This window comes from Pelophylax lessonae, assembly GCF_965119305.1.
Source record: "Pelophylax lessonae genome assembly, chromosome: 4".
Lineage (NCBI taxonomy): Eukaryota > Metazoa > Chordata > Amphibia > Anura > Ranidae > Pelophylax > Pelophylax lessonae.
The window spans coordinates 214722310-214746445 of NC_138771.1; the positions used below are offsets into that span (position 1 = coordinate 214722310).

The 24136-nt window shown below is 46.0% G+C and overlaps 1 protein-coding gene across 1 annotated transcript in view; it reads right to left on the minus strand.

The window, feature by feature from the left end:
* Positions 1-12220: 12220 nt before the first annotated feature.
* Positions 12221-24136, minus strand: part of PLXNB2 (plexin B2) — a 560635-nt gene continuing 548719 nt past the window's right edge. Inside the window, exons 34-37 of the mRNA XM_082254716.1 lie at positions 24042-24106; positions 21382-21457; positions 19169-19243; positions 12221-13238 (exon numbers count right to left, since the gene is read on the minus strand). Coding sequence (XP_082110842.1) covers positions 13134-13238; positions 19169-19243; positions 21382-21457; positions 24042-24106 — 321 coding nt within the window. The 3' untranslated portion in view covers positions 12221-13133. The remainder of the gene's footprint in view (positions 13239-19168; positions 19244-21381; positions 21458-24041; positions 24107-24136) is intronic.

The window sequence follows — 24136 nt, forward strand, 5'->3', positions numbered from 1 at the left end:
CTGTAACAGCAGGCATCAGAACAGTGGGCACTGGATCAGCAGGCTCAGTAGGAGGCACCAGATCAGTGGGCACTGGATCAGCGGGCACTGGAACAACAGGCATCAGAACAGCGGGCACTGGATCAGCAGGCTCAGTAGAAGGCAACGGATCAGTGGGCACTGGATCAGCAGGCTCAGTAGGAGGCACCGGATCAGCGGGCACCGGAACAGCAGGTACTGGATCAGCGGGCTCAGTAGGAGGCACCAGATCAGCGGGCACTGGAACAGCAGGCATCAGAACAGTGGGCACTGGATCAGCAGGCTCAGCAGGAGGCACCGGATCAGTGGGCACTGGATCAGCAGGCACTGGAACAACAGGCATCAGAACAGCGGACACTGGATCAGCAGGCTCAGTAGGAGGCACCGGATCAGTGGGCACTGGATCAACAGGCTCAGTAGGAGGCACCAGATCAGCGGGCACTGGATCAGCAGGCTGGGTAACAGGTATAATTGTATGTGTTGGGAAAAATCTCCTTTTCTTTTTAGGTTTAGATACAGAAATCTTGCTAGTGGTTGCAGGGCTATGAATAGATTGTGAAGTAGATGGAAGCGAAATGGCAGTATTGGGAGATGGTGGAAAAGGAGAGACAGTTACAGAGGAGAATTTCTGAGAGGTTGCTAGAGGCAACAGAGTAGTAGAGGAAGTTTTCACAGAGTTAAATGCAGGAAAAGTGCAACTCGTTAAGCCAGGATATGAACAAGCAGTGGAAAGCAAACCATACCTAACTGCAGCTGTGGTTGCTACGGGTAACGGAGAGGATAAACTTTGAGAAAACTGGTGTCCAGAGGCAGAAGTGGATTGGTGTGAGTTAGCTGATGCTAAATTGGAAAGATCTGACCAGGTTTGCAATAAGGCCTGAACAAAACTCAATTTACAACCCCCTTGTCTGATTAGAGAATATACAGCATTCATGCAATCCAACAGGGCCTCTGGAGAATACACTGAATAATGTTCAATAAAATAGGGTTTATCATCTTCCAAGAGCCACACAAGAGATACCACCTGAGAGACACTAAAAGGAGGAGAATAATCATCACCACCCTTAGGGGTATTAGATAAAGCCAACTCTGCACAGAGCTGAATAAGTGGCTGAATCTCTTTGAACAAAACTCTGCCTTTGTCAACAAACGAGTGGGCCAGACGGATGCATTCCAACAACTGCTCGCTAGTGTAAGTTTTCAAAATTTGGCGACAATATTCCCTGTCTTCTGTTACAAGCAAAGAAAAATAAAAGACCTCCTCTGACTGCATCTTGCAACAACCAGAAAATTCCTAATTCCCAGGTGCAACCGATCTGATCGTTAGTGGCTTCAGTATTCTGTCAGGGATACCACATGCAGGCATCCAGCAAGGGTGATCAGATCAGTTGGCTGCACCAAGGAATCAGGACCAGATAGATAAAGATGTAAATAAGTTTATTAAGCAAAATGACACACTCCAATACCAACACCAGTGACCATAAACAAGTAAACAAAATATATATGATAACAGTACAAAACCCCAATAGAACCTAACAAACTATATACAAAGGGATGGAGCAAACAATAGCAGGACAGGACAGGGACAGGGGACAAGGAAAGCAGGGAGCCAGGTACAGGAAGCAGGATGCAGGGAACAGGACTCAGGATCAGGATACAGGTTTCAGGATACAGGTTTCAGGATACAGGTTTCAGGATACAGGTTCAGACAGGGACACGGCTAGCAGAGAAAATACTGAAGCACTGAGCCTCAGTGAAGGGCGGGCTTATATTCCCTCAGCAGTCCTCCTCAGGTGCAGCTTAATTAAAAGAACAGTCCAGCTGCTGGGAGACACCCGCTGGTGGGCCCTGGAACTGCGCCCCTCAGTTCCAGGAACAACAGTGCCACCAGCAGGTGACCCATGTAATGACACAGATCCTGACACTGCCTAAGTCATATGTGCTAGGGGTGCAACTAGCCCCCAGCACATAACTGTAAATATCCCAGCATGTGCAGTGTTTCTGACTCCTAACACCATGACCACTTCAAATCACTGAAGTGGTTATGGTGGTTAGAGTGTTCCTTTAATATCTCTCTGTATACGGATTCCATCCTCTAGTTGAGTTAAATTAGTGCGGGGGGCGCATCGGCACGTGAAGGGCGCGGCGGCGTATTATTACTTGTATAGCTTAACCACTTGCCGACCGCTCACGTTGCTGCTACTGCAGCAGAGCGGCTCGGCTGGGTCTGGCGACGTAGACTTACGTCGCCAGATACCTCACTCTCTCGGCGGTGCGCGTGCGTGCGTGTTTAGACACAGTGGGAGTTGGGCCAGGGGAGGAGAGGCGGTGATCACCACCTCTCTTCCCCGATCGTCGGGGAAAGACTGAGGAAATCCGCCCCTTGTGTAAACAAAGCGGGCGGGTCTCCTCTGTGATAGGCAGGGACAGATCACAGGATTCAGCATAGCTGAACCTGCGATCTGTGTCTGTGTCACACAACACCCTCCCCCCACACGTCAATAAGCATGAGGCACACATTTAACCCCTTGATCACCAACAGTGTTAACCCCTTACCTGCCAGTGTCATTATTACAGTAACAGTGCATATTTATAGCACTGATTACTGTAGTAATGTCACTGGTCCCCCCAAAAGTGTCAAAAATGTCAGTTAGGGGTCCGATCTGTCCTCCCCAATGTTTCAATCCCGCGGAAAAAAAAAAAAAAAATCGCAGATCGCCGTCATTACTACAAAAAAAATAAACAATAAAAATTACATATCTTTCCCATAGTTAGTAAACGCAATAACTTTTCAAACCATTTGAAATATGCTTATTGTAGCAGAAAACAAATTGGCCTAAAATGTTAAAAAAATTTGATTTGTACATTTTGTGGGGGGAATGTTACATATCGGAAATGTGAAAAATATATATATTTTTTTTCAAAATTGTCGCTCTTTTTTCCAAAAATTAAAAAAAAAAAAAAAATCTCACAGGTGATCAAATACCACCAAAAGAAAGCTCCCATTTGTGGGGGAAAAAAAAGACAAATTTAATTTGGGTACAGTGTTGCACAACCGAGCAATCGTCCGTTAAAGTAACGCAGTGCCGAATCGCAAAATATGGCCTGGTCAGGAATGGGGTAAAATCTTCCGGTCTTAAAGTGGTTAAAAATACGCTCATTGAGAATTTTTTTGTCAAAGACATGTAGCTAAATACATTTTGACCTAAATATATGACAAAAATGTAATATATATTGGATATTTTTTAACTGTCAAAGTAGAAAATGTCAATTTTTTTCACAAAATTTTTGCTCTTTTTTTATTAATATCGCAAAAAATGAAAAGCGCAGAGGTGATCAAATACCACCAAAAGAAAGCTCTGTTTGTGGGAAAAAAAGGCGTAAATTTCGTTTTAGTACAGCATTGCATGACCGCGTAATTGTCAGTTAAGGTTGCGCAGTGCCAAGTTGAAAAAGTGGCCTGGACGATAAGCAGGAAAATCCTCCGGTCTTAAAGTGGTTAACTATAGTATATATTTTATATGCGGCCCAAGAAAATTTTTCTACACTCAATGTGGCCCAGAGAAGCCAAAAGGTTGGACACCCATGATTTAGAGGATTTGATTCTTGAGGAGGGGGACCTTGCGGGGGCAGCAGGATTTCAATCCATGGTGGTGTATTGTGTTACCCATGATTTGTTTGGCGATTGTGGTCCCAAATGCCTTAAGATCATTCACAAGCTGGGCTGATCCCTCACTTTTCTCATGATCATTCTTACCTCATGAAGCGAAATCCTGCATGGAGCGCCAGACCAAGGGCGATTGATGGTTATTTTGTATTTCTTCCATTTGCGAATAATCGCTCCAACAATTTTCTCCTCATCAAGCTTCTTGCTGATGGTCTTGTATTCCGGCCTTGTGAAGGTCTACAATTTTATCCCTGATGTCCTTTGATATCTCTTTGGTCTTACTGGAAGAAAGATTCTGTGGACAGGTGTCTTTTATACACACAAGTTTTCATTCAGGGTATCTTCTTAAATTGACAGGACTAATTTGTGTACCACATTAGCACATACTTTAGCCAGTCTGTGGGAGCCAGTTTTTTTGATGGTTTGTAGGGGATCAAATACTTACTTTACTCACTGAAATGCAACTTAGTTTATAACATTTGTATTGTGTTTTTTCTGGATTTTTGGTTTGCTATTTCTGTCTCTATCATTTAAAATTCACCTATGATAATTATAGACCCTTTATTTCTTTGTAAGTGGGCACACTTACAAAATATGCAGGGAATCAAAAAATTATTTGCGCCACTGTACCTCTCACTTCTCCACAATCTCAGCCTCACCAACTTTGGAATGCTCCAGGGTGTGCTTATTCTTCAGTATATGTACTATTTCATTTTCTGATCAGGCATTTCTTTATATGGTATGCTTGCTTTTCATAAAACTTAGGTTTTGGGGACTTCGCTTCCTCACTTATACTCCTAGCACCAAAAAAAGGAATATGGCTGGAACTGTCCCAGGTCTCGCTATTTAACAGCTGTGACTTAGAACCTTCAAGCTCGGGGGTGTGGCTAGGCAAAGATTCCGTGAGGCCGCAGACAGCAGGAGCTTGTTGAGCTGAGCGGAGCCTAATCCTCTGCAGCCAGCGTCCCAGCCCCCACACCTGCAGCTTACATGCCGGTAACCCAGGCGTCTACACAGCCATGCTACAGCTCCAAACGCTCTGAGATCACTGCATATTTCCTGAGACGCCCGGCGGCCTCTCAGGGCTCTACAGCCTCCTCTAAAATGGCGCCGACGCGTCCTTCGGCCACAAGCTCCGCCACCATAGCATCACAGCAGCAGCTGAAAAAAGCCTCTAAGGCTAATTCTGATCGGTTGGGAGAATCATCTCCCCCCACGCAGGGTTCCCTTGTCTGGGAGCAGGCTACGGAGGAGTTTGGGACTACACAGGCTCCATTAGTACACCAGCTTCTACCGGTCACAGAATGGAAGGAGTTCGTCTCCCGCATTCCAACCAAGCAAGATATTGCAGACATGGAGTCCACAATTGTGAGTAACCTGAAAGGGGAAATAGACTCAGTCAAGCAAAAAGTGGATCAGGTAGACGCCAGGGTCGGCCAGGTGGAGGAGGTACAATCCCTAACAGACTCTATAATCAATGACCTAAAAAAATCACAATTATTACAGAAACAGATTATTTCACTGCATCTGAAGCAAGATGATAGTGAAAATCGAAATCGCAGGAACAATGTTAGACTTAGAGATACCTGAGTCTGTATTGGGCCCTGATCTCAGGGAGTGTGCGATGAGAATCATTAATGGGCTATTGAAGCGTTCACTGACTGAACCTTTTGAAATTGATAGGATTCATAGGATTGGAACCACATACAAAAAAGGCTCTGAAAACCCACGGGATGTGTTAATAAGGTTACATTTTTTTGCCTTCAAGGAGGAGATCATGAGGTGTGCCTGGAAACAGGGTTCATGGGACTATGAGGGCTCGCAAATACGCTTACTACCTGATCTCTCGTATAACACTCTACGAATGAGAGCCATGTTAAAGCCTCTCTTGGAGGAAATTCATAGGATGAAGGCAACATATCACTGGGGACATCCTTTTCAGCTGGTGGTAACAAGAGACAAGAAGTCGTTTACTCTTAAGTGGCATGATCAGCTCCCAAAACTGTTTACATTCCTTGGGATCCCCCCTATACCCATTTTGGACTGGCTGGGGGTGTTTGGAGGGGAGGGCCCTGGTGCCCTCACATGGAACAGGCTCTAACACACAGGCCACAATACGTAGACACTCAGAAATAGAGACAGAAGAGGATCCTGTTAGCGCATGATGCTATGAGGAGGAAAAGAGGGGAGAGAGGGTTTTTCCTTCTTTCTTTAGATCAGTGAAAATATGCGTCTAAGAAGATTTATACGTTTTTCTGAGGGTTCTTTATTGCTCCAAATGATGACTATTTTTCTATTATAAGATGATAGAATGTGTTTTTTTTTTCCTTTTTTTTTTCTTCTTCTCTTTCTTTTTTTTTATATATATTTTTTGCTATGGGTCTTTGCCTTAAAGGCCTATTGTCATGATAATGGTATTATAAAGTGTTAATTCCGGTATTAAGGATCTCTCCCTCTCCCTCTTTTATGGAGGGTGACGGAGGGTTTAAATATTCTGTGTCCTCACATGTCTAAGAAGATTTATAGGTTTCTCTAAGGGTTCTTTTTTGCTTCAAATGATGGCTATTTCTCTATTATAAGATGATAGCGTGCGTTTTTTTTTTTTCTCTCTTTCTCTTTTTTTATATATATTTTTTGCTATGGGTCTTTGCCTTAAAGGCCTATTGTCATGATAATGGTACCATAAAGGGTTAATTCCGGTATTAAGGATCCCTCCCTCTCCCTCTTGTATGGAGGGTGACGGAGGGTTAAAATATTCTTTGCCCTCACATGGAACAGGCTTGACTCTAGCACACAGACCACAATACGTAGACACTCAGAAAATAGGGACAGAAGAGGATCCTATTCGCGCATGATGTTTTGAGGAGGAAAGAGGGGAGAGAGGGTTTTTCCTTCTTTCTTTGGATCAGTGAAGATATGTGTCTAAGAAGATTAAGAAGATTTATAGGTTTATCTAATGGTTCTGTATTGCTCCAAAAGCTGACTATCTATTATAAGATGATAGCATGCGTTTTTCTTTTTTTTTTTTTTATATATATATATTTTTCTATGGGTCTTTGTTTTTAAAGACCTATTGACATGATAATGGTATTATAAAGGGTTAATTCCGGTATCAAGGATCTCTCCCTCTCCCTCTTTTATGGAGGGTGAAGGAGGGTTAAAACATTCTTTGCTGAGGGTGTGGGTGGATCGGAGGACTGGGGGGGGGGGGGCGGGAGGGGTTGGGTCTCCTCCCCGGCTGTCCTCTGCGCCCCTCAACCCTCTAGATCTCTCTAATTTGTTTTTCCCTTTATGGGGGGGGTGGGGGTGACGGGGGGGCTGCGTCCGTTCTCTCGCCCCCCCTCCCCCTCAGATCAGAGGAGGGCCCGCGACGCTCGGAGCTCTAGGCAATTCATTTTCTCATTTTTTGTTATTTTTTATTATCTGATCTGTGGGAACCTCACGGAGCTTGTCTATCACATTTTATTCCCCACTATAGGACGCGCCTGGTTGCGCAAAGGTAAATTTCTTACGAGCCTGGTTGCGCGAAGGTAGAGTTCTTTCCTCCCTTTTTTTTTGTTTTTTGGTTGGGTTTTTTTTTTTTTTTTCTTCCCTATGTCTGAATACCTGGTTGCGGACGGGGGGAGGACACCACATGCAACACCGAATACCCATAAAGGAGGGGAAATCGGATGTAAAGTCACAACCCTCAATGTTAGAGGGCTATCTACCCCACAGAAGCGTGCACGCCTACTGCAGGATTTGAAACGTAGCCATACACAAATAGCATTCCTGCAGGAAACATATTTCAGGAAGGAGTCTATACCCAAATTATACAATAAAGATTTTCCCTGGGTATATCATGCCCCTTCTCCTATTGCTAAGTCCAAGGGTGTCAGTATCCTTATTTCCAAAGAGAAAGTGTGGTCATATAAGGAGAGTTTAGCAGACCCCATGGGAAGATATTTGTTAGTAAAGGGGAGTATTGGACGGACAGATCTCACACTGGTGAATGTGTATCTACCCAACTCAGACCACCTAGCTTTTCTACAACAGTTGATACCGGTCATTTTGGGTTTTAGGGAAGGTCATTTGGTCTTGGGGGGGGGGATTTTAATTTTGTGCCAGAACCCCTTATAGATACTTCAAAGAAATCTTCCTGTATTTCATACTCGAGACTGCGGCGTCTGCAGCGTGAACTTTCTATCTTAAATCTTGTCGACCCTTGGCGGTTAATGCACCCGAATGTAAGGGACTATACCTATTATTCTCCGATCCACAACGCCTACTCTAGAATAGACCGCATCCTGGTCTCTCAGTCAGATCTTCCGTTGGTATTCTCCTCCAGCATCGACAATTTTTCTATATCAGATCATGCCCCAACTCATGTCTGCATGGGATGGGATTCTATGCCACCTAGACCCACTACATGGCGTTTGAATGAATCACTCCTGAAAAATCCAGAGACGGGGGGGAAAATTGAAGCGTTGAAAAACTATTTTCTAGAAAATAAAGATGACTCTTTAGCTCCTCCAATCATTTGGGAGGCCCATAAAGTTGTGGTTCGAGGGGTTATTATGCGGCTGGCTTCTCAACAAAAAAAATCCAGGAGAAAAAGGTGAACGAGTTGCTTTCTCAAATTGAAGAATTAAGTAGACTCCACAAAAGATCCCTGGCCATCGAACATCTGGCCCCTCTTACCCGGGCAAGAGAGGAATTAAATAGTATCTTATTCTTAAAGATAAATAGGAGATTGATATGGCTTAAAAGATACTCCTTTGAATTTGCAAACAAACCAGGGATGATGTTGGCAAGGGCCCTGATGGGACCTAGGCAACAAAACGCACATCCCCCGTATTAGGGGGCGGGAGGTGAAGAGGTGTCCACATCATCGGCAATTGCAGGTGAATTTCGTACATTCTATCAATTCTTATATAATCAGCAGAGTGAAGGGAATGGAAAAGTAAAACAAAATAAACAGTTAGAACGGATTGAATCATACCTTCAAAACTCTGGTATGCCGGTGTTAGCTGCGGAACAAGCACTCGCAATGGAAGGAGAGATTACAGAAACAGAACTGGCCGTTGCAATATCCCAGGCTAAGACACATAAAGCTCCGGGTCCAGATGGACTCACAATGTTATATTATCAACACTTCAGGTCTCACCTGATACACCCCCTTTTGGGGCATATGAATTCTCTTCGGGACGGCTTGGCATTGCCTTTAGATTCACTGAGGGCATATATAACGCTTATATTGAAAGAGGGGAAAGATCCCCTTCTCTGTGGCAGTTATCGCCCAATTTCTCTCCTGAATTGCGACACAAAACTTTTAGCAAAAATACTTGCAAATCGCCTCATTCCTTATATTCCACATATAATACACTATGACCAGGTGGGCTTTGTTCCGTCGCATGAAGCGAGGGACAATACCACCCGGGTCATAGATATTATCCATGCAGCTCATGTTTCCTGTAACAAAATGGTGATGCTCTCTACTGACGCGGAGAAAGCATTTGACAGGGTGGCCTGGAGTTTCATCAAGGCCACCCTGTCATATATTGGATTGGGTCCACAGATGTTAACAATCATTCTGTCATTATATGCTAATCCATCAGCAGCTGTACGGGTGAATGAGTGGAGATCAGACTTTTTTAATATCGAACGGGACCAGGCAAGGTTGCCCGTTGTCCCCTCTCATTTTCATTTTGACACTTGAACCTTTTCTATGTTCAATACGTAGATCTCCCAATATATCAGGGATGTGGGTTGCTGGTGAGCAGCACAAAGTGGCTGCCTTTGCAGATGATCTCATATTTTTCGTTACTAATCCCATAGTATCTCTCCCAAATATACTGGAGGCACTCAGAGAATACGGAGCTTTAGCTAATTACAAAATTAATCTTACTAAGTCGTCGGCACTGAGCATTTCTATGTCAATACAGGAGGAACTCCAATTTCGCACATCATTCCCATTCTGTTGGGCTGAGGGCTCGATAAAATATTTGGGGGTCCAGATTACAGCAGACCCCTCAGATTTATATAGGAAAAACTTTCTACCTTTATTGAGGAAGATCAAGGGAGACCTGAGAAGCTGGCAACAGCTATTTTTAACTTGGTTTGGTAGGTGTAATGCACTAAAAATGAATGTTTTACCTAGGATTCTATACATAATGCAGGCCCTACCAATTGCAATTCCGTCTACTTTTTTTCAGCAGATTAAGACAATGTTCCGCTCTTTCATTTGGGCTCAAAGATCCCCGCGGATCCGGTTACAGACCCTGCACCTCCCCAAAGACCGGGGGGGGGGATAGGATTACCGGATATTCGTAGGTATTATAGAGCTATTCACTTGACATGGGTAGTGGACTGGAATTGCAATGGGGCCCTTAAACGATGGGTTGGGCTTGAGGTAAACGAGGCGGGCCAAATGACCCCTCCTGCACCATGGTCAATATACTCTTCTGCGGACGAGGTGTATGCACATCCTACTATAGGGACGACAATATGGGAAACCAGACGTATTCAACATTTCTCTAAGATATCCCCCAGCCCATCCCCACTGATACCGATCTTAGGGAACCCTGAATTCCCTCCGGGATGTGTAAGCGCAAAGGTACGAAGTTTGGCACGTCAGTAAAGTTCGTATATATGATATATGGAAGAAGGGGCAAATACCTACACAGGAAGAGATTGCGGAATGGCCAGATGTTGATCTGGATTATTTCAGTATTTTTCAATTAAGACACTTCCTGAGGACATATCAGAAAGGGGGGTATGTCCCTAGGAAATTAACCCCCTTCGAAGAGATATGTATCTCGAAGGCCCCGCCCAAACATTTGATATCTTTATTTTATACATGGTTGTCAGAAGAGCAAGAAGATCAACACCTCTCGTTTATACAGAGGTGGGAACATGAGCTTGAGATATCCTTAACCCCTGGGCAAGTCAACAAAATTTTGGCTACAGTTCATAAAACATCTATGGATTGTAAGATCCAGGAGATGGGCTACAAAATACTTACCAGGTGGTATAGAGTCCCTGAGGTGCTACATAAAATGGATGAGAAATACACGGACAGTTGTTGGCGTTGTGGATCGGAAGTAGGGACTATGGTCCATATCTTCTGGTCATGTCCCCTGGTATTTTGGATGAAAATCGCTGTAATAATTAAACAGTTGACAGAGGTAGAGATACAGGATGATCCCGCTCTATGTCTTCTGCATCTTACAAAGGGATCATCAAAAAAATATATAAAATCTCTGACACTTAGACTCTTAAATGCTGCGAAGGCATGCATACCTATTCTATGGAGACAAACTCAGACTCCCTCTCTGAAAACGTGGTTCGATAAAGTTAAAGAGATTCATAAGATGGAGGAACTGACATCGGTGTTAAAAAATTCAGAGGAGGTGACTAGAGCTCGGTGGCTGCTGTGGGTATCTTTCACTGGGTCAGAGGTGTACTCCAATTCTATTGAGGTGTAGATTTTGCGTTGCATGGGCATGTGCCCTCCTCCCCTCCCGACCCTTACCCTTTTATGTTGTCAATTTTTCAAGGGGGGTTGTTTTTTTTTTTCTTTATGTAAGATCCTAGGGGGTCTTACAAGGTCTGGCTATGCCTCTAAATACACGATATTCCCATTAGGGGGAAAGACACATTTTGCACTAAATCCCAAGGAAGGGTCTTCTCAATTCACTTATTACCCCCTTCTATGGGGGGATTATTTGAACACGTGCACGTTTGTTTAGATTATTCTTTAGTAGGGTTTTTTTTTTTTTTTTTGTGCTTGGATTTGCCACAAGTGTGATATGCTGAGTTTGGATTCACAATGATGAATAATTTTTTTTTTTACACTTCGGGGGGGGGGGGGGGGTGTTGGGTTTTTTTTTTTTTCTCTTTTCTTGTTGTTTATCCTGATGTATGTATTATTTTTTTATGGTTTAATTGGTCTGTATTTGTAAAAAATATGACCCAATAAAAATGGTCAAATTTAAAAAAAAGAACCTTCAAGTTCCATGGATTGGCAATGTGTACAGCCAATACTGTCTAGGGCTTTATGTTTCTTTTCTTTAGGATTTTTGTTCAGAGCAGGTTTACGTCAGAGTAGGGCTGTCAAACTCTCATTGCAGGCCACATCAGCAGTCAAGAGTCCCCCACCCTCCCTTACATCACAGTGCACCCCCTTACCTTGTGCTGCTGCAGGGAAGAAGCTGGGGGTAGAGCTTGGAAGCAGAAAGTGCAGGGTCTGGAGGAGGACCAGAGGAGGTCTGGAGTCAGCTGCTAGAGTTTGCTTAATGCCGAGACCAGGGGAGGTGGAAATAAGGGAGTGCTGTGGCTGCAGGAAGAAGCGCAGGATGAGTAGAAGGTCTGTCCTCCTCTCTGCTGCCGACTGCTGAGACAATGTGGGGGCGAAGATGAGGGGGGTGCTGCAGCTGCAGGAGAGGTGCGAGAGCCACAGGATATGGCCTAGCGGGCCTTGTGTTTAACATATGTGGGTTAGAGCAACCGATTTCAGACGCACAGAGTATAACATGTTCCATTAAGATTATGAGATGTGAGACTCTTTATTGGAGTACTGATGTGTACAATCAGGTGTGGGCTGTGGTCTAAGATCACATATTGCAGTATACATTCCTAATGTACAAATACAATATTAAAGGTGCTTTTGTTTGACTATGCTACCAGAATCCGATGAAACATTTGGTAACATTTTAATACAAGATAAACATATTAAATCTTTACATAATCATGTCAACTTGTACTTCATTGACACACAAATAATTACATTTGGTCACAAGAAAAAAAAAAAAAAAAAAATCAGTGATAAATAAATCTATATTCTTTTTTTAACAAAATCATGTATCTTCAGTCTCTTAACTGGTACATGTAAGGCACATTAGAATGTATATTTCTATAAAATAATTTTCATAACAATAAAAAAGTGGATTCAATTGTGCTTCCTTTAGCTTCACATCCATTGGCAGCTTTCAGAACTCTTTAAAAGCTGGGCAGCAATGCAGTGCACTGCAATATCCCTTGTGGCACTTTGTGGACAATGAAAAAGTCTATGAGACGTTCACAGAACTTGTCCAGTTACTGAAACAGAAAGCATGGGGGCACCTAGGAGACGAAATATCCTTATGCAGTGAAATGATTGCTTATTCCACATATTGCTTTACTTGAAATGACGCTACAAATTTAGTTATGTTTGCATAATGAATTTTAAAATGTCAACGTTGTTGACAGCATTGTATAATTACATGAGCTATAAAAATGTCCCTCCCCACATATAACACAGGTTTCATTTGAGGCATAATTTACATTAAAAACATTTTCCTCTGTATGTTGTGCAAGACAAAAAAGGTCTAATTAAAAAAATGCAAAAATGACATTTTAAAAATATAACACTCTATTCCTTAGGAAGAAAAACTGTCAACATCTTTTTTGCTTGTCTGAATATTCCCAATCATAAGTCGGTGACTTTATTTTCTAGGGCTGCTGCGATCTGTTGTAGCCGGATTGCTAACTGCATGCGCTGTGCTGATGGATCCTCTTCTAGAGCGTTTATAATCTAGAAAACCAAAGAAAGTCATTTTTAGGAAATAAGTGGGAGGAAGTCTCAGTGAATAACGATGTTGATAGGGCCTCATGCTATACACTAGCAAACTTAAGGTACTGTATTGTTACACATAGGTGCGATGACATTATATAATTTTACAGTACACAAATGGGGAGCTGCTACCCTGACATTTACGTCCATGAAAATGGGTAGGAAGGTGTGCATCCATCTTTGTATAAGTCAGGACCACTAGCAATCTCTGCATAGAATACACAGTGGCACATGTGCAATACTTTAGACCTTCACTGTTCTCTGTAAAAGAATGAAGGATTGGCCCCACTTGTAGGAAAATAATTGGATTTTTGTAAGAACTTACCGTAAAATCCTTTTCTCTTAAGCTCATTGACAAACGCAGTCCTCTTGATTAATATCAATTGGGTTATACTGCCCTCTACAGGAGTAGGACACTAGGCAGAAAAAAAACGTTCTGGCCACACCCTGGGGGCAGTCCCAGGGGGTACATCATCTCTCTCCCTGCTACAGGATGTTAGTTATGTCACAAAGCAGTGTCAGAGAATTTAACCCAACTCAAAAATAGAGGGGCGGGTACTGCGTCTGTCAATGAGCTTAAGAGAAAAGGATTTTACGGTAAGTTCTTACAAAAATCCAATTTCCTCTGTCGCTCATTGACAGACGCAGTCCTCTTGATTAATATCAATTGGGACGTCCCAAAGCAGTGCCACAAATGAGGGGTGGGATAATGGAAATCAAAATCCAATCCAGAAGGCCCAACCGGTGCCAACCAGAAGTTTTAAAGGCTCATCAGACAAAAGGATGAGACTCAACTGAAAACCCAACAGAAAAAAACCCTCAAGGTAGACCACCGGTCTTCCTCAAACAGCGGCCCGCAGAACCTTGCGGCCAAAAGAGGCATCCGCCGATGCCATCAAATCAACTTTATAGAATTTTGCAAAGGTATGTACCGACGACCATGTAGCCGCTTTGCAAACCTGAAGCACTGACGCCTGATGGTGGAAGGCCCAGGAAGCACTTAGCGCCCGAGTGGAGTGCGCCTTAACAGGGAACGGAGGCTCCCGACCCTTAATAGAATAAGCCTGTACCACCGTCTGTCTGATCCATCTGGAGATAGTCGCGGCAGATGCAGGCAACCCCTTTTCAGAGCCATCCGTGATCACAAAAAGTGAATCCGTCTTACGAAACGAGTCCGTAGTATTCAAGTATACCCTGATCGCCCGAACCACATCCAAGGAATGCAACGCGAATTCCCGAGGATGAGTGGGCTCAGGACACAGGGAAGGCAATACAATGTCCTCATTCAAATGAAACTCTGAAACCACCCTAGGAAGGAAGGATGGATTCGGACGAAGAACCACCTTATCCCTATGAACCACCAGATATGGGGAACGACAGGATAATGCGGCCAGTTCTGACACCCTGCGTGCAGAAGTGATAGCCACCAAGAAGGCCACCTTCTGGGATAAAGTAAGCAAGGGAATCTCCCTGATATCTTCAAAGGGAGGTTTCTGAAGAACCGACAGCACCAAATTAAGATCCCAGGGCGGCAAGGGTGCGCGCACCGGCGGAGCCAGGTGCCGCACCCCCTGGATGAAACTCCGCACCAAGGAATGAGTAGCCAGAGGCCTCTGAAAGAAGATTGCTAACGCTGAAACCTGACCCTTGATGATGCTCAAGGACAGTTTCTGCTCAACCCCCTTTTGCAGAAAAGCCAATATTCGGGCCACCGAGTAAGAACGTGGAGGGAAACCAAGGGATTCACACCACGCATTACAAGACTTCCATGTGTGATGATAGAATTTTCTGGAAGTCGTTTTCCTTGCTTTAATTAGAGTAGGAATAACTGAAGCTGACAACCCTTTGTCCTTCAGTACCTAGGTCTCAATAGCCAGGCCGTTAAAGCCAGTGATCGTAAAGCAGGATGGAAGATCGGTCCCTAAGACAGCAGATCCTCCCTGAGAGGAAGTCGCCAAGGAACGTCTGCGACCAGCCTGACCAGGTCGGCGTACCAGGCCCGACGAGGCCAGTCCGGAGCTACCAGGATGACTGGAATTCCCTCCACCTCTATCCTGCGAAGAAGTTTCGGCAGCAACTTGAGAGGAGGGAAGGCATACAGTAGCTAAAACTGCCCCCACGGGGCGACCAGCGCGTCTGTGTCGTCTGCTAGAGGATCGCGGGAGCGAGCTACAAACCTCCGCACCTTCCTGTTGAGCCGAGATGCCAACAGATCCACATCCGGGGTGCCCCAACGAAGGCACAGTTGGTGGAATACCTCTGGATGAAGAAAACGTTCTGTCCAAGGAACGTGGACCACCACTACTTGTTGCATCAAATCCGTTACTGCCCCCCGCAAAGCTTTTAAGCGATCCGGGGATAGTCGAATATTGGAAGGGAAGAATCGCACCGGTGGAAGTGATCGAAACTCGATCTTGTATCCCGATCGTATGACTTCGCGAACCCATTTGTCCGGGATTCTAGAAAGCCATGGATCCGGAAACCGGTGAAGACGTCCCCCCACCCCAGATATGGGTGGGGGCGCACCTTCAGGCTTTAGTGGTCTTATCCTCAGCTCTGGAAGAGCCGGACTTTTGTTTACCCGACCAGCGTCCCTTGAAACCTCCTGGAGGGGCTTTGACTTATCGCCCGCCCCAGCGGGACGAAAAAATTTCTTATGAGCGGAAAAGGAAGGCCCCCGTCTATGACGAGGTCCTTTACCCTTAGTATTCTGTGGCATAAAAGTGCTCTTGCCCCCAGTGAGATCCTTGATAATCTCATCCAAGGTGGCCCCAAACAGGCGATTCCCTTGAAAGGGGAGATTAGCCAAAGCTTTTTTGGAACCTTGATCCGCCGACCAGCACTTTAACCACAACACACGCCTGAGGACCACTGCTGAAATCGATGCACGCCCCAACAATGGAGTGGCGTCCAGAGCGGCGTCACAGACAAACTGTAGCCCTTGTATCATCTGTTCCAGCAAGTCCGATACTGCCGGGGGATACTTCTCCCCTCTAGGTCACGGCATAACAACTTGGCCCATTCTGTCAATGTTTGTGAGACCAGACCAACGGCAATCACTGGCCTAAAGGCTGACCCTATCAGGGAAAAAATGGAGTGGGATAGCGCTTCCACCTTACGATCCACCGGATCCTTAAAGGACGGTGCGTCCACCAACAGAATAACAGTAGCTTTATTTAGTCTGGAAATCGGTGAATCCACCAATGGTGGTACCGTCCATTTTTTAAGGAGGGATTCCTCAAACGGATAGCGCCTAGCAATCCGTTTGGAAATACCAGGGGTTCGTTTTGGACGACCCCATTCCTCTTTAATTATATTACCAAAACATTTGGGCAAGGGAAACACCTTCGCCATCTTGGTAGGTTTGAGAGTACCAAAAGGAATTTCAGTATCAGCTACCTCTGCCGGTGTAACCTCAAGTCTTAAGGTTTCCCGGACAGACACAATTAGTGCATCCACCAATGCTTCTTCTAGTGCTATGGCGGAGGCAGAAACGTCCTCCTCACTATCTGAGGAGACGGTACCCGAGACACAAGCCCCCGAAGAGGGACCTGCAGCCGCAGCGACAGGCTCAGAATCTGTATCTGATATGTCAGATGAAATAGGGGTAGGCGGGGGTAGTTTCTTCGCCCCCCGTCCCTGACAGGCCACCTCCACCCGGGATACAAAAGACTCCAGGACCGCTGATAATGCATCTATAGTGAGTGGAGAGTTGGAGGGTCCTGTGGTCACCTCGAGGGGATCAGGTGGGGATACATGTGTCGCAGGGTCCATGGCAAAACCAGGCACCTGTCAGCAAACAAATGACAACATTTGAAATTAAAGAAAAAACTTTTTCTCTTTAAAGTAATCCCTCAGCGCAATGGCGCCCCTCAGTGACCACTTGCTTTGGAGCCCCCACAGCGAGAGAAGAGATACCCCCAAGGCTTACCACCTGATGCACAGAAGTTCCTACCGGACTACTCTCAGCGCTGTCTTTACAGGACAGGAAGTCTTGTGGATTGATCTATCTGGGTAAAGGAAGCGGCCCCGCCCCTTCTGGCACTCCCACCGCTGCTCCACGAGGCTGGGTGTATCCAAGATGGCCGCCGCCATAGCGGGGACATCTAGGCTACGCCAAAATGGCGGCCCTGCGTGGCCCACGAAAAAATGGCGCTCCGCATGTTTGCAGCCTCTGCCGGTGTCAGTGCGATGCCCGCGGTCCCATACTGGACCGCTTCCATGCTACAGCCGACCGATCGACTCAAAAGGATGGTGTTCCGGGCTGCAACCGACCGATCAACGGTAGGTGTCGGACAATGTTCTTAGTGGGAATGCCTGCGGCGCCATCTCCATCCCTGACAACCCCAGTTTTATGGCTTTGAAAGGATGGTGTTCCGTGCGCTGCAAACGACCGATCACACGGTAGGTGTCCGACAATCTGCCTGATTGTTTTACTGGCCATCCTCCATCCCTGACCAACCTTAGCGATTTAAGCGGTAAGTGTTTGACAATCTGAATGACCGTTCACTAGTAATGCCCACGGCATCATACTCCATCCTTTACCTCTTAGTCATGGATTGGGATAGTAAGTCTCTAACCAAGCCTGGAGCTCAGTGACCAATTGTATATCTTTACAGGACAAGCCTTACTTGCCAACCCCTAATAGGTGGGGAAGATAGGAGGAGTATGTTACAGGATAGAGGGGAACCCGGGATTATGAGGGTCCGATTATCCCACGGAGGGGGCCCGCGTCCCTCCGACAGAGGGAGAGGGGGGGACCTTCTACTCACCATACCGTAACAGGCGGGCACCAACTCCTGACAGAACCCCTCTCCACCGCAGTGGGGGGCTGTCGGCCAACCCGGACGCCACTACTCCAATTTCAGATTTGTTCGTAGGCGACCTGACGAGACGTTTAACTCGCAGGGCCAGTCCCTGTCCAGAGGGACTATGTCGCGGCCGACCCAGCGCGGAGCTAGGGTCTGCACGCGTTCGTAAGCCGGCTGGGGTGATCACTGGATCTCAGCATCCCACTCGCCCAGCTCCAGCATAATTGCTTGAATGTGTCGCGGCCGACCCAGCGCGGAGCTGGAGCCTGCACGCGCTTGTAGGCCGGCTGGGGTGATCACTGGACCTCACATCCAGCCCATCGCCCAGCTCCAGCATAATTGCTTGAATGTGTCGCGGCTGACCCAGCGCGGAGCTGGAGCCTGCACGCGCTTGTAGGCCGGCTGGGGTGACCACTGGACCTCAACATCCAGCCCGTCGCCCAGATCCGGCATAATTGCTTGAAGATCTCACAGGATCAACTGGAGAAAAAAGCAAACTAAAAAAGATTTATCTAAAAAATCTTGCCAGGACCAAAGATCCCAGCAAGGAACTTCGGTCCTTACTCCTGACTAGACAGAAAAAAACTAACATCCTGTAGCAGGGAGAGAGAAGATGTACCCCCTTGGACTGCCCCCAGGGTGTGGCCAGAACGTTTTTTTCTGCCTAGTGTCCTACTCCTGTAGAGGGCAGTATAACCCAATTGATATTAATCAAGAGGACTGCGTCTGTCAATGAGCGACAGAGAAATACCTGTAAGAATTTGCCCCTGCATGGGCTCTAGTAAGAATTTGCCCCTGCATGGGCTGGAGTGCATTGTTGTAAGATTTTGAGCCCGACTATCCTAGGATGCAGCAGTGAGGCTTGAATATGTCACTTGCGCCTGTCCTATTTTACCTCACTTCCTATTCAATGTGCCAACTAGAACAGGATGTGAAGGAAGACCTACACATTGGGGAGTAGATAGCAATAGCAACCTGACAGAGTTCCATCTCTCTCCACTGTAACTTAAATGGATAGAGTTCAGCTGAATAAAATGCACACATTCATTTATGCATCAAGTTTGCTTGACAGTCACTTACCTCATCATAATATTTCTTTGTATACTGATACAGCTGATGTAGTGCTACGAGCGTGTTTAGTGATTCTGTATGTGCCTGCAGATTAAAAATCAAAATAAAAATAGCAGTTACTGCACACATACAGCAAACAAACTAAAATCAATAATTAGGTTGTGAAAAATTCTTGTATGCTGTTTTGGATTAGGTTGCAAGGTCACTAAATTCCAAAAACAGCTTGGTTTAGGCCTTTTTGCACATGGGCACCTGAGCCTATGCGATGTAAATCCCGTTTGAAAAGTCCAGCTGCCGCATACAGCCACCCACAGACATGAATGGCTATGTGCAGCTGACTTGGGTATATGCAAGTACATGTAAATACGAGTTAAGTGTAGGGACATATGCACAAAAAAAAAAAAAAAAAAAAAAAACACTTTCCCAATGCCTGTGCACTCTACTCATCTTTATGTGCGCACATAAGTACAGCCGTGAACAGTCATTCATGTCTATAGGTGGCTGTATGCAGCACCTAAGCTTTCATGGTGGGAGAAATACGCTGGATTTTACTATGCATACGCTCAGGTAACCATGTGCAAGAAGCCTTAAACAAAACAAAGTAATTTTGTACCATTTACATAGTTACATAGAAGGTGAGGTTGAAAAAAGACAATAGTCCATCCAGTTCAACCTGTGTAGGTGTGTGTGGCCGTAATCATTTCCCATACCCCTGCATGTTTTGATCCTTGAGGTGTACATCCAAGAGTCTTTTAAACACAGCCATACTCCCCGCAGTTACTACCATTTGTGGTAGAGAATTCCACAGTCTTGTAGATCTTACTGTAAAGAACCCACTGTGTAGCCTGAGGTTAAAACGCTTCTCCTCTAATCGCATTGTATGGTCTCGTGTCCTGATGCATTCCTTACGACTAAATAGTTGTTTTTCTATGTTGGGATCACCGTTGAGGTATTTGTAAATCGCTATCATGTCCCCTCTCAAGCGTCTCCTCTCCAGGGAGAATAAATCAAGGTCCTCCAATCCCCTAATCAGTTTAGTTGCCCTTCTCTGGACTCTTTCCAGCTCCAACACATCCCTTCTGAGGACTGGCAACCAAAACTGGACAGAATACTCCAGATGCGGTCGGACCAGAGTTTTATAAAGTGGTAGGATTATAGTTTTATCTCTGGAATACATCCCCTTCCTTATGCATGCTAATATTCTGCCGGCTTTGGCAGCAGCAGCTTGACATTGCATGCTATTTACTGTGCAGAACAGCACACATGCATGTTTCTTGCAAACGATGAGTAATCTATTTACTGTATTTATCGGCGTATAACACGCACCAGCGTATAACACGCACTTTCATTTTAAGAAGGAAGTTTCAGGATAGAAACATTTTAAACAAATAAAAATAACAGTACACAGCCCCTTTCATTATACAGCCCCCCTTTACATTACACAGTTCCCCCATGCACAGTAGGAAACAGCAGCTTTGAATCTGGAGGTGGTGTCAAGAGTCATACATTCCACTGTCTCCATCCTAGTACCTCTACACCCCAGTACTTCCCAGCTGAGCTCCTACATGTATTGTAGTTGTGGGACTTGGGAGGGATTTGAGGTGTGTTGTAGATGAATTGGGTTGTACAGTAACCGACCCCTTTACACTGCACAGCCCCCATGAATTACCAGGAGACCCCCCCTCCTGTAGCCCTGCCAGAAAACTCCAAAGTAAAATAAAAAATCACAGCAAGCCCCCCTTCACAGACGCCTCCCACATTGTGTCAGTGCCATAGCAAACTGATGCCTCCAAATACCTTGTCAGCGCCGTTCTCTCAAATCCGATCATGTGACCGCTCTCCTCTGACGTTGAATGGCCGATCACTCAGAGGAGGAGGAGCGGGAGGAGGAGAGCAGCCAGAAAGAAGGAAACGAGCAAGGCATTTCGAGGCAGCGTCCCGACATGACAGTAACACAATGTAGGAAGGATCCACAAAAAGGGTCCGGCGCCGATCCCCTCTCAACTGCAGAGTACGCTAGCAGGGCAGTCCCAGGGCCAGGAGAGGCGGGGCGGCCAGCCTGACACCACTCCTCTGGACCGCCGATCCCCGCCCCCCCCCCGTTGCTAAAAAAAAAAAAATATCGGTGTATAACACGCACCCATTGTTTGCACTATTTTTTCAGGGAAAAATGTGCGTGTTATACGCCGATAAATACGGTAGTTAGGTTTCGTTGAACATACCCTTGAAATTTCTGCTAAGTGTGTGTTCATGTCCTGGTCACTGACTTGTACCATCTGACGGATTCCTTTATAATAGCTGAAAAAAAAAAGGTCTATTAATATATGTAAACACTGCATTCAAGGTGTCTTGAAAAGCAACTAACTTTCCTTGCCACTCTCACTTCTGCAACACCGAATGAGGTCAGTGAGTTCAAAGTAAACAGACAAAATATAATTAGCCCTGCTAAGGCTCCATGTACACGGGACGTTAGAAAAAACGTCCTGCAAAGCTATTTCTGACGCCGGGAAAAAGCTGCTGTTAAACGTGCTTTCAGTAGCTTTTTCCATTTGCGTTATTGCACGTTTGGCCACGTTGCTTTTAGCAGTGTTTTTCTGCCTCCATTCAAAATCAATGGTTCCCTATGGGAGCCTATTGATTTGAATGGAAGTCGCACTGCAAGTCGGGTCCGACTTGCGGCGCGACCTGCACTGAGAGAATCTTGAGGGGGAACTCCACGCCAAAAATGGGAAAAAAAACTGCGTGGGGGTCCCCCCCAGGTTCCAAACCAGGCCCTTCGGGTCCGGTATGGAATTTGAGGGTAGCCCCACGCCAAAAAAAACGGCGTGGGGTCCCCCCAAAATCCATACCTGACCCTTATCCGAGCATGCAGGCCAGGAAAGGGGAGGGGACGAGCAAGCGGCCCCACCCCCCCTGGACCACACCAGGCCACATGCCCTCAACAAGCACCCCCCACCTTAAAGCACCTTGCCCCCATGTTGATGAGGACAAGGGCCTCATCCCCACAACCCTGTCCGGTGGTTGTGGGGGTCTGCGGGCAGGGGGCTCATTGGAATCTGGAAGCCCCCCAGATCCCGGACCCCCTCCCTATGTGAATGGGTATGGGGTACACTGTACCCCTACTCATTCACCACATAAAAGGCAGTGTATGGAAATAACGACAGGAGACGTTTTAGAAAACGTATTAAAAATCTTCATCCGGCTCTTCTGGTCTTCTCCTCTCCGGTCTTCTGCTCTTTTGCTGTCCGCTCTTCTTGTCTTCTCTCCGGGGTCTTCTGCTCTTTTGCTGTCCGCTCTTCTTGTCTTCTCTCCGGGGTCTTCTGCTCTTTTGCTGTCCGCTCTTCTGCTGTCCGCTCTTCTTTTCTTCTCCTCTCCGGTCTTCTGCTCTTTTGCCGTCGGCTCTTCTTCTTCCTCCGGTCCTCCGACGACGACGTCTCCGGTGATTATTCCGGTCTCTGCAGCTTATTATATAGCCATTAGGGGCGTGTACCCCATACCCATTCACATAGGGAGGGGGTCCGGCATCCTGCATCCCGGCATCCAGATTCCTATGAGCCCCCTGCCCGCAGACCCCCACAACCACCGGCCAGGGTTGTGGGGATAAGGCCCTTGTCCTCATCAACATGGGGGCAAGGTGCTTTGAGGTGGGGGGTGCAGAGCTCCCCCTGCCCCAAAGCACCAACACCCCCCCATGTTGAGGGCATGTGGCCTGGTGTGGTCCAGGGGGGGGGGTGGGGCCGCTTGCTCGTCCCCTCCCCTTTCCTGGCCTGCCGGGCTGCATGCTCGGATAAGGGTCTGGTATGGATTTTGGGGGGACCCCACGCCGCTTTTCCGGCGTGGGGCTACCCTCAAATTCCATACCGGACCCGAAGGGCCTGGTTTGGAACCTGGGGAGGACCCCCAAGCAGTTTTTTTTCCCATTTTTGGCGTGGAGTTCCCCCTCAAGATTCTCACAGTGCAGGTCGCGCCGCAAGTCGGATCCGACTTGCGGTGCGACTTCCATTCAAATCAATAGGCTCCCATAGGGAACCATTGATTTTGAAGGAAAGAAAAAAAAACTTATAACGTGGCTGAACGTAGGTTCATCACGTTCAGTCACATTTAGTCACGTTCGGCCGCGTTTCTGCGTTTGAAACGCCGGGAAACAGACGTTCGAACGCAAATAATTGCATTCTAAAAAAAGTCCCTAAACGCAACTGCCTGCAAATGACTGTAAACGACCATGTGTACATGGACAGATAAGATAACATGGAGCTGCGTTCAGGGGCTTCTGAAAAAAATGCCCAACTGCTCCTAAACGGCCATTTCCAGCGTCCCGTGTACATGGAGCCTAAATGTCTGGGATGTTCAACCATTCATGCTACATTCACCAAGCCAACTTGGCTCATCATATAATCGATTAGTTGCATCAGCTCCACACAGTTCTAAAGCTAGCCATACATGGATCGATATTCGACCGGTTTAGCAGGGACCAGATGAATTTTTAACCATGTATGGGCATGCTGATTGTACCAAACTCGATCCATCGACTGACTTTGGTACAACCAGTCTGTCAAATTTTTCTACATACGGTTACTGCCAGCAGCTATAGTTGCTAGCAGTAACTATTGAATTCTGTCGGCCGGGAAGGCTCCCTGCAACCCACCACTGGCAGAATACAATAGCGCAGCGGGAAACATTCCCCCCATTACTGACTGTGGTCCAGTGGTAGAAGGAAAGAAAATTGTATTATCTATGACCTGCTTAAAGCTTTAGTTTTTATAAATACAATCTACAGGTTATTATTCTGAACTGTGTAGTTTCAAACAAAATAAAAAAAAAAGCAATACAGGTTGCACAGCCCAGAATATGCCTAAAGGGAAAATATTATTCAATAACTTACTCTTCCACCATTTTCTTGTATGTTGAGATTTCTTTTGCGTAAAGTAATTTGTTGCTGGGTGACTCCTAAAATGAAAACAGACGAGTCATAATTAT